The sequence below is a fragment of the Ornithodoros turicata genome, chromosome 3 (genome assembly GCF_037126465.1).
Source record: "Ornithodoros turicata isolate Travis chromosome 3, ASM3712646v1, whole genome shotgun sequence".
Taxonomy (NCBI): domain Eukaryota; kingdom Metazoa; phylum Arthropoda; class Arachnida; order Ixodida; family Argasidae; genus Ornithodoros; species Ornithodoros turicata.
In genome coordinates, this window is record NC_088203.1 from 739122 (window position 1) to 750714 (window position 11593).

Below are 11593 nucleotides of genomic sequence, written 5' to 3' on the forward strand. Positions count from 1 at the left end.
TGAGAAATTTCATCCTTAGGTTACTTCAATGACTTTGTTCAGCGTTGAGACCAGAATGTTCTAAGTAGATAGACTATCGACGCACCGTATACGTTTCTTTGTGAACAATGGGATGCTAATTGCCAAGACTCTTTACGTTTAATAGTAAATAGATTGACGGTGAGAAATTTCATCCTTAGGTTACTTCAACGACTTTGTTCAGCGTTGAGACCAGAATGTTCTAAGTAGATAGACTATCGACGCACCGTATACTTTTCTTTGTGAACAATGGGATGCTAATTGCCAAGACTCTTTACGTTTAATAGTAAATAGATTGACGGTGAGAAATTTCATCCTTAGGTTACTTCAGTGACTTTGTTCAGCGTTGAGACCAGAATGTTCTAAGTAGATAGATATCGACTAACCGTATACTTTTCTTTGTGAACAATGGGATGCTAATTGCCAAGACTCTACGTTTAATAGTAAATAGATTGACGGTGAGAAATTTCATCCTTAGGTTACTTCAGTGACTTTGTTCAGCGTTGAGACCAGAATGTTCTAAGTAGATAGATATCGACTAACCGTATACTTTTCTTTGTGAACAATGGGATGCTAATTGCCAAGACTCTACGTTTAATAGTAAATAGATTGACGGTGAGAAATTTCATCCTTAGGTTACTTCAGTGACTTTGTTCAGCGTTGAGACCAGAATGTTCTAAGTAGATAGATATCGACTAACCGTATACTTTTCTTTGTGAGCAATGGGATGCTAATTGCCAAGACTCGTTACGTTTAATAGTAAATAGATTGACGGTGAGAAATTTCATCCTTAGGTTACTTCAGTGACTTTGTTCAGCGTTGAGACCAGAATGTTCTAAGTAGATAGATATCGACTAACCGTATACTTTTCTTTGTGAGCAATGGGATGCTAATTGCCAAGACTCGTTACGTTTAATAGTAAATAGATTGACGGTGAGAAATTTCATCCTTAGGTTACTTCAGTGACTTTGTTCAGCGTTGAGACCAGAATGTTCTAAGTAGATAGATATCGACTAACCGTATACTTTTCTTTGTGAACAATGGGATGCTAATTGCCAAGACTCTACGTTTAATAGTAAATAGATTGACGGTGAGAAATTTCATCCTTAGGTTACTTCAGTGACTTTGTTCAGCGTTGAGACCAGAATGTTCTAAGTAGATAGATATCGACTAACCGTATACTTTTCTTTGTGAACAATGGGATGCTAATTGCCAAGACTCTACGTTTAATAGTAAATAGATTGACGGTGAGAAATTTCATCCTTAGGTTACTTCAGTGACTTTGTTCAGCGTTGAGACCAGAATGTTCTAAGTAGATAGATATCGACTAACCGTATACTTTTCTTTGTGAACAATGGGATGCTAATTGCCAAGACTCTTACGTTTAATAGTAAATAGATTGACGGTGAGAAATTTCATCCTTAGGTTACTTCAGTGACTTTGTTCAGCGTTGAGACCAGAATGTTCTAAGTAGATAGATATCGACTAACCGTATACTTTTCTTTGTGAGCAATGGGATGCTAATTGCCAAGACTCGTTACGTTTAATAGCAAATAGATTGACGGTGAGAAATTTCATCCTTAGGTTACTTCAGTGACTTTGTTTAGCGTTGAGACCAGAATGTTCATAGGCTACATCAACGCTCCGTATAAGTCGGATTCTTTCTATCCTGCGAGTAGTATGAGACTTAAGAGAAATACACCTCCTAGATAACCGCGAGGTCAGTTCTCCCTCGTACTTCCAAGTGGCGTCTACATGGAAAGTATAGACACACAAAAATAGACATACACAGTTGCACGAGTGCTAGTACATTTATTAAATCCAATTAATCTCAGTGGTGCTGGAAATTGTGTCAGTCGTAATGCAAATGAGGCGAACGAGAAAACCCCAGCTGAAAAAGCTGCACGGTCTGAAAAAGGCATTACACATAGACATACAGGGTGTTTCAGTTAAGAGTGACCCTAATTATTAAAAACAATGTAATTGAGATAAAAATTAGGAACCTTCTGCGTCTTACTTATGAAGGTTTTTGCCGCCCACACAGGTGGCTTCCATCAGTGTGCCTCATTAATTTGTCTATTTAGCTGAATTGAACAAAAAAAAATTCTCAAGGAAAGGTAACTTTTTTTGCGCTAATTAGAAAGCCTATGGCTACGACACCCCCTTTCAGTCACAATTACAGGACCTTTCACGATTTTTCCACAAAAATTGGCCCCCCGAAAACACGTAAAAACTGCCCGAAAAATCGTCGCTCGTCAAGGCAGTCGTTCGGTCAAATTGCCCCGCCAAGTTTGGGGAAGAGGAACGGGAGGAAGGGATTAAAAAAAAACACCCAGGACAGCCGACTTCGGAGATTATCAGTAAATCATGGCTGCGAACAGCATAAGATAAGCTTGTGAAGGCAAAATACGTGATTGCATCCCCTCCCTTTTTTCTTCTGTTTCCATGCGCAGTGGGAGTGTCTTCGTGCTGAGACGATAGTCCCGGCGCCGCCAAGTCCGAAAGCGCGCTTGCAGAGATGGCAAGTTTTTGGGTGCCGAATTTTTATGGAAAGATCGTGAAATATTCTGTAATTGTGACTGAAATGGGGTGTTGTGGCCATGGGCTTTCTAATTGGCGCAAAAAAAGTTACCTTTCCTCGTGAATTTTTTGAGTTCAGTTAAGCTAATTACACAAATTAATGAGATACACTGATGGAAACCATCTGTTTTGGCGGCAAAAAACACTGGATGACCTAAAAAAAAGAGATATTCGAATTAATATCAACATTCACATATGCGTACAATAATACGTTCATTGATGGTGGCATGGGACACCGGTAGTCAGAGCCGTAGCGAGGCGAGTTTGCGCCCAGGGCAGAGTAAATCTGAAGCGCCCCTCACACACTGCCGTCAGAAGCCCTGTAAACAATTGAAATTTTCTTCGTTCCCGCTTTATCCTGTCCAAGCAACCTGCCAGGGTCTGACGTTCGCACCCCCGTCGCTACGGCTCTGCCGGTAGTCTGAAAAGGTAGTCGCAATTAATGTCAATATCCACGTACTAGATCTCTGCACGGGCCGACTTTTCCGACCCGAGCGCATCAAAAAATGGCTCGGACCTTCCTGTTTTTATGCCCTGTGACTCTAGCATTTCCAGCCGTGACTTGTGTCCCCAATGCTATAGTATGAACATACAGTGCGTGTAAAATGACACTTGTTCGCCGAGCATCTAATTTGTAGCGTTGACTATAGTTAGTTTTAATTATTGCTATGTTCTGGTTGGTGACACGAACATGTGTGTGTCAAATAATAATTACTCGCCTACCGCTCGATTTCATTGTAGTATAAAATTTGTTGACTATTGTTAGTTGTAGTCAGTAGTAAATTATTGTAAACTAGCGTAGTTAGTTAGTAGTAAATTATTGCTATGATTGGTTGCTCTCTCTTGATTTCTGTCGCAAGGATGGTGCTCACATACACGAAGCTCAGACGTGTTATAATAAAAATTGTAATTTTGATTGTCATTGTATTGATTAAGAGTCTCTCGTTTAATTGAAGGTTGTGTCCTCAATGATAAGGACATAGTGTGTGTGTGTGTGAAAAATGACAATTGTTCGCCGACCATCTAATTTGTAGCGTTGACTACAGTTACTTTTAATTATCGGTGTGATAGATTTCTTGTGATTTCATCGTCATTAATTTGTCCGTTGTTGTTGTTCGCTATCATTCTGATAATAATATAATGGTGCATAATTAATGTTTGCATGTCGCATGTTCGCGTACTACTTGAATTAGGTTAATTTCTATTCTAAATTCTTTAATAAAAGTGGATGCTTTTATGTACGACGGCTCACTGTGTGAATTTAAATAGAGAGACTCGGTTCCTAGAGCGTCATTCAAAGATGTCGAACGAAAGCTTTGCTTTTTCCCTAAAGTTCTCTTTCCGAAGAATGTTGTCTTTTTCAGTATTCACAAGCAGTCCAATCTTCCTGAATGGATGTAAGGAATTACCTTTCATCAAAAGTGCCAAGTGAACTTAAGTTTATTTCTTACTTCAGCCCCAGAATAATCACCACCGCCAAATGCATTAGTGATTTCCTTTGATTGGAAGTTGATATATATGAGTTCCTTTTCAGACGATAACCACAACAACAATCAAATGCACTGATGATGATGAATGAGGAAATTCGACACGATTAATTGGGTGTCAGAGACCGATAGCAGTACATTAATTGCTATTACCATTCCACGGCGTCCAGATCCTGCGGCAGTATACTACAGTTATCTTTTCAGACGAGCCGGATCCCATGCTGCCTCAGTGTGTCTGCTAGTGAATAACAATGTGAATGTTTATATTAATTGCGACTACCTTCTCAGCCTATTGGAGTCCCATGCCACCACAATGTTGGATGTTGATATTAATTTGAGTATCCTTTTTCAGATCATCCCAGCTCCTGCGGCACATCATTCTACGTATTGGTTAATGAGATTGACGAGGTTATTGTTGCTGTAATTAATTACGTGAGTTATGAAGCGGCAAGTTATGTTATGAATGCACGCTTTCTTCTGAGAAGAACGGAACCTGATTAACCTCATAAGGATGGCTTTAATTGAGGCGTTAGAAACGTTCAGAGAGAAAATAAAGATCAGTGTCAAAACGTGTATATTTTAATGTCTCATCTTGTCTGTTTTTCAGATCGTGAAGGTTTTTCTCCTTCACCTGATTGGCATAGCAACTGGCGCAACTGGCATTAATTGTATTTTCACTCGTAAAGCTGCGTATATATATTTTTGCGTGTCTATACGGTTACGCGTTACGTCTATACGCAACTGTTATGTTGGCCACTCTCCTTGTTTGAGTTTCTCATAAGTCTCCTCCCGACCGAAAGCGGGTTGTAGCCACGACTACTACTGCATCTAACCATGCAGTGGAAAGATGGAACTGATTTAATGTATTGCATACGACGTCACCGAACCCTCATGGGCATCTTGAGAAAGCCCGAGCGATGGACGATTGAATCGACAGGGACGACGAAAGCTTATTCGATGAATATCCGGCTTCCTACGAGATGCTAAAAAAAATTCAGCTCCCGTGGTTAGCATAGTGGTTAGGATGATCGCTTTCCACGCCGAGACTGGGAAGTGACACGGGTTCGAATCCTGTCACCGGCTGAGCTCTCTCAGGTTTTCCGGGAGATTTTCCAGACGAATGTCGGCACAGTTCTCCCTGAAGTCGGCCCAGGACACATAATACCCCCCCCACTCCTTCCTGCTGTCCTCTCTCCATCTGCCCACATCTGGTCGCCGCTCATAGCCATAGTTGCTTCGCGGTGCTAACACGGAATTGAAAAATGAAATAAGAAGAGACAAAAAAAACTTAGTACGGCACTAAATACTCAACCTTGGAAGGTATTTGAGTAAAACACCATAAATACGCATAAAAGTACCTCGTTTGCTCTTTCAAGACAAGTAAGACATTTGTGAAATTCACACAAACAAAGTGAATGTTTTCCTGCTTGCGATGCGGTGCTCGGAGGAGGAAGAAAATTAATTTTCATAATAATGGTTTGGCACCTCGATCACACGAAACCTTAGCCATTTCAGTTACTGACACTTCTAGCCGTGTAGTACTCGGATACGAGATCCTCACCCTTAGCAGACATTCACCCCTAATGCATCCATTAAATCGAAAGCGACCCTCTTACCAGGATGTTGAGAGGGGATGCTAGTCAATGAACGAAACTGTTATTATTTCGCCAACCTTGTTGTCTCTTTCTGTTTCGTTTGTTGTTCTTCTTTTGCGTTATACTTACATGAAATACCATTATCTTGACACTTTTCGCCATTATCGTGAGCGCCCCGATACTTTGTCTGTTATAACGAGAAGCAGCAGAAAAAATCGGGAGTAATTGCAGCTTCTAGTCCCCATTTTAGTCCCATAAAACCGACATTTGCTCCCCAGCAACTGCATATAGTCAGTGAACTTCGCAAATGGTCTTCCGAATGCAACAGTCTACGTAAATGTGCGCTCTTGGTTAATTCGATATAAGGCTGAATAACTCAGCCATCTTAGCAATTTTCCACCAACGCTGAGGAAGAAATAGTTAGAGGTTCTTGCTCGCGACATTGTGCCCTATGTATGTCGCAAGATTTTGTGTCACTCGATATATCACGGTTGACTGTTTGATTCAAAGTACTGTCATACATGGACACGAATTATATATACCTGGGACTCTTAGAACAGAGCGTGAAATGCAGTTTCCACTCTGTGACATTCATTTACTCTCGAAAGGGACTATTTTTTGTGACAATGCGTTTACTCCCGAGAAGGAGTAAAATTATTCCGTCTTTCCTTAGAGTGTGAGAATGACAACACCTTCCGTCTTCTTCTTCATAACTAACTCAGCGGCAGTTGGATTTTTGTGGCTGTCCAAAACGGCGCCTGCAGCTTCACTTCTTGTGAGTCTCGACAATATGGCGGTGACTATCATGGTAACACCTGGAAAGTGCCACGTGGAAGTTGAAAAGCACTGTTTTCCATTCGTCGTTCGTTGCAGCCAAAAGCGGGATTACGACCGCCTAAATCGGGCTTTTTACCTCATCTAGGGCACATCTGCTATAAAATGTGTGCACGTGTAGTAAGTAGTCAAAACACACCATCTCGTCTACGAACTAAAATGAATGAAGACAAGTATCCTAGGAGTAACTTAAGAAATGAGTGGTGCAAGTTAATTGGAATATTTGTAATCGTAACTACTTAAAATAGAGAAACTTATTGGGCTTTATCGGCGACACAGACGACGCATCTTCGATGAACCCCTTTTGTGGCACCCTCTTAGTTTTGGACATCCTGCTGCTTGCATTGAGGAAAGATTTTTCTTTCGTCACGGCGCGTGCACGCGAACGCGCCCAGCGGAAAAATCTTGGCCTCACATCCCATGGCCTCGATGGGGTACGAACAAAGTAGGCGTGTGACATAAGACTGTTTCGGTGGATGATGAAAAAAAAGCAGTCTTGGGAAACCAAACCTGAAAAAGTAACTGTTCCGGTTACTATACGAACAGAGTAACTAAATTACATTTACTCGGCACAAATAGTAACTAAGTTACCCTACAGTTAGGTACAAAAATGGCAAAAACAATAACAACGACAATTTATTTTATGATTATGATTGGCAAAAACAAGGACTGCAGAGTCCAGTTCACTAGCGTTTATTCTTTAACTCTTTACTAGCATAATCTGAGCTACTTGTGCAGCAGCAGTGCACAGCTATTTGTGCAACAGTTTGTCTGTCTTCTCCCCTTTAGTCAGAGTATTCCTACCAATGCAGAACAGCAGCTCAGTTGGGACGGGAGGAACGCTTTTTTCATTTGGCACTTAGGAGCACTGAACGCAGAACTGTTTCCTTGTCATCAGAGTAGTAATGGTAACGCTTTTTTATTGTAACAAACCCACAATTAAGTTTAATTTGAGACCTTTACGAGGCGAGAGTGCCAGCTTATCCTAGCATAGTGAGGTCGTCACAGATAACCTCAAGTCGAGGGCAGTGGAAGTCGTTGTTTCTGAGTGCACTCATCTTCTTTCAGAGCAGACACGCGGTAGCGGGTAGTGAAGGAAAATGCGAACGCTTTCCCAAATTATTACGAATAACTAAAACTAAAAACTGAAAGAAACTAGTTACCGGAATAGGTAACTGGTTACAGCTGAAAGTTACTCCAGTTACTAGTTACATTTAACGAAGTTATTTCCCAAGAATGGTAAAAAGTGTCACGAAAAGTCAGAGTTCGTCCTTCTTTATTCGAATCCACTCTACGAGGCGATATTTCTATTCAATATTTTTTTACAAGCTTTTTACGCACGGACTTATCCTGCTGCTTGCAGGGTATCGAACCGGAACGTTCTTCGTTCCGGTTTACGTAACAGTTCGAGGATGGTTCAGCTCTGGTTCAGCTCCAGAATAAATCAATAACGGGTAGCTCGACAATTTTGTTGGGCATGTTGAAAACCGGTGTTCTCTGAGGAGGAGAGCGATTCAGGAGTGCCCACACACCTATATTCTACTTGTGAAATAACGTTCTGTTGTTTCACTAAGTATCGTGACGATAGGTGTCCCGGGTGGCATCTAAAAAGATAGACGACGATCGCGCGTTTGGATAATGGGCGTCTTTGTGCAGGACGGAGATCAGGCAATGCATCCAAACTTTTTTTTGGTAATAATATAGCCCTTCTAGCACGTGCAGAATCTCCCTCGTTTAATTGGGCTCTCTGCTAACGCGCATTTCTGATCTCTACAAGATTGTTCAAGTGCCCGTACAGGGGTAAAGCAGTGAGTGAGGATTACATAGCTTTGGTGGATACTCCATGTTGTTATTACCTGTTTCTAATTTCCACAAACTTGTGGAAATTTCGAAACGGAGTGTTGCAACACCTGGCGCTCGCAGTTTTACACTTTTATGACTCGTTGAAGCTTCATAAACGCATTAAAAAAACATTTGACCGTGGGTTCTATTAGCGCCAGTTAAAGGACTAACGGTTCATACCTGTTGGAACCGGTTCCGGCTGTGACGTTAGCACAGGCCATCTATGCCACCTTAATATAGCGATATAGCCATCTATGATATTCTCTGTGCACTGTTTTCGGATTACTCTGTGGACGTGACGTTGAAGGTTGTGGGAGTTTCAGCTACTCCATCTTTTCTTTTCTTTTCGTAGTATCGGCGACTTTGTAGCGGTGAACGTAGACACCGCACACATTTGTGAATTGAGATTTTGGCTTCTCAGCTATAGACTACCCAGAATATTTTCTGAGGAGTCACTTGAGCTGTGTGACATGACCGCTAAGGCGTTCGCTCGTTGGTGGTAGCCAAGGTCGTACTGGAGGCTTGGAGGTGGTGGCTTCGAATCCTACCACCGGTTGTCAGGTTTTCCCAAGACTTTCCAGACGCCCTCGAAGTCGGCCCAGTACGTATAGTAACCCCCCAGATTTCCAATGGTGGGGCCTCTCTGCCTGGTCAGTACTTTTTGGTGCTTCATGTAAACTCGAGCACTTGGACCCGAGGACGAAACAGAAGCACTGCACCAATCCGCCACGTATTCAGACGAACACCTGACTGATGTTTATGTAAGCCAATACCGTGTACATCCTCCAAAGAGGAGAGGAAGTCGTAAAATAAAGATGCTCCCGAGATGCTCAAGACTACATTACGCTGCTAGCATAAATTGGAATCTTCCGCGACTTCCTTACTGAAAAATGAGTAATGAGCTCCGCAAAATTAAGCTGTTTAAGAATGTCCCTTTCTATGCATAACAGTGACAAAGTACGTATATTGTCTGCTGTCCGTCATGGTTCCCCGATGGCCTTTCTTCTGTGCTTCGATTTCGACTTTTTTGCTTCGCTTACATCGATGACTGCACCGAAAGAACACGAGGATCATCTCCGGCGGCAGTTATTTCGCGTTTCCAGGAGCATTGTCACGCAAAGTTGAATGCACTGGGCCTTCTATAAGGCCTCGTATAAGAGCACATGGCGTTCGCCAGTTGTACCTGCTATGGAGTGCCGGCGTGAATTTCTTCGTCCCTGGAGGTGCGCGAATCCTCCACCGGCTCATTATTCGAACCAAGTTGGCGCTCATCATCTGTTGTGCTGCTCTGTTTTGCTCGCACCTGTGTAGTGCTATTTTGTGTCCGAAGTAACTTGGAAGTAATTCGTTCATCCTTTTAGGTATCTCCGTAACTGCGAGTGCATTTCAGGCTGAAGAATTTCGTTATGAACTTCGTTACCTTTTCGCACGGTAACTTAACCCGTAACGAGTTCTTTTTGACGGGTAACTTCTCAATCTATACCGCGTATCTTCCAACAGGCGTAGTATTTTCCCAATTGCACAAAAGTTCTCGCTGTATATACGTAATTTTCGAGAGAACCTAGAGCCGTATCGTATACAGAAGTGATACTTGCAGTGGTGGGGGCCCCTTTCTGGTGGGGGCCCAGGGGCGTATGCCCTGTTTGTCCCCACCCCTCTTAAATCTGGCACTGCCGGTACGTATCTTCGAGTTCCAGGTGCCCTAACTTTTGAACCGAAAACCTTAGAGACTATTTTTCAGTATCGCTCCGGAACGAAAAAAAAAAAAAAAAGAAATGACGCCCAAAGTAGCACTTTTTTAGTTTGCGCTTTTGGTTCGGTTCGGTACCCTGTCTGCAGGAGATTAAGCGCTCAAATTGGGCAAAAAAAAAACAAAAAAAACGTGTGTTTGTGGTCATTTCATGGCAAACTTTTTTTGTCAGATCTCGAGCAGTCATGTTCGCTTGGTCAAACCGAAGCAATCTGGCATTTTCGCGTGGCGCTTTCCGAGCGTCAGAAATTTGCCAGCTAGCACTTTTTTGCCCGGGCTCGGAACGATCGAGCAGCGGGTTGCCCAACTATATCCTGTGTCGTCACATCCGTACTGCAACGGTGGCGAGTGCTCTGATTGGCCCGCACGTCCAAGTTCACGTGGTGCAGGAGACGGAACCCGAAGACGGGCGACCGCGATGCCCCCAGGGTGATCCAAGCGACTAAAACTGCTCGATTCCTGGCACTCATGTTCGGGTACAGTGAACTATAGTTCGGGTGGCAAAGGTCACGTGATCCAGCTCAGGCGCCGACCTAGCAGTTTTCCGAGTGCTAGGCCGTGACGCCACGAAATGACCACCAAATTCGCCATAAATATGAGGCTCATCTTGTGTACTTTCTTTATTGTGTAATCGAAGAAATTACCTTTGAATGAAGATGGCAGCGTCCGGTTTATCTTTGCGGTCCTCTTGGGGTTTTACCTTTGTGAAGCTCCGAATTTCTTTCTTTTTTAGTATTCCTGCGTGCTGGTACAACTATGGTACTAGTTTCTTTCTTCTTTTTAGTAGAGTCGCCATTGTAAGTTGGAGGGACTTCCCCCAAGGCCAAGTTGCCCCTCCTAAAGGCCAGACGCATTTATAATAGGTAACCAGTAGGCAGGTAAGCGGCGTTGCCATAGCGGCATCTATTGCTATCGCCGTGTACTTGACCTAGAAGGCAGTGGCACTTGTGTGTCCATCTCTCGGCTGTTGCTTTAACTAGCGTTTTTCTCTCGCGCCCAAGTGGAATATCAAATAGCAGTACGAAAGGCATGTGGGTTGGACCATCATTTCCCCTCCCTTCAAACACGCGTACTTGGTGGAATGAGGCAAAAGCAGAGGAGAAGTTACAACAATGGCGGGTTTGTGTCATCCCTGTGTATATATCCTAGAGCACAGCACGGGTCTAATTTTCAGGCCCGGCCCATGCCCGGCTGCTGCGGCCCGCACCCGGCCCGACGTCTTCTACAGATTTACAGCGCGGGCCCAGCCCGTACTCGACTGTTTCCATTCTCAGGCCCGGCGCCAGCCCGCCTCTGCTCTATGTGTTTTCAAGGCCCGGAGGCGTATTTAGATTTGCTAAAGAGCACAACGCAGTGAGGAAAAGGACGTAGCTAATTGGTAGAGAGTGAGGAGGTACACTCGAACGGATCGGCTATGTTTCTTTGCCGGCAATTCGCTCTGTGCTTGCTCGGGAAGGCAACAGCGCGTGGGCGTAATGTATGTACCT

The 11593-nt window shown here is 43.2% G+C and overlaps 1 protein-coding gene across 1 annotated transcript in view; it reads left to right on the top strand.

Annotated features, from left to right (window-relative positions):
• Positions 1 to 4660, top strand: part of LOC135387790 (origin recognition complex subunit 3-like) — a 33958-nt gene extending 29298 nt beyond the window's left edge. Inside the window, exon 18 of the mRNA XM_064616921.1 lies at positions 4438 to 4660. Within this exon, the coding sequence (XP_064472991.1) occupies positions 4438 to 4509 (72 nt within the window). The 3' untranslated portion in view covers positions 4510 to 4660. The remainder of the gene's footprint in view (positions 1 to 4437) is intronic.
• Positions 4661 to 11593: the final 6933 nt, after the last annotated feature.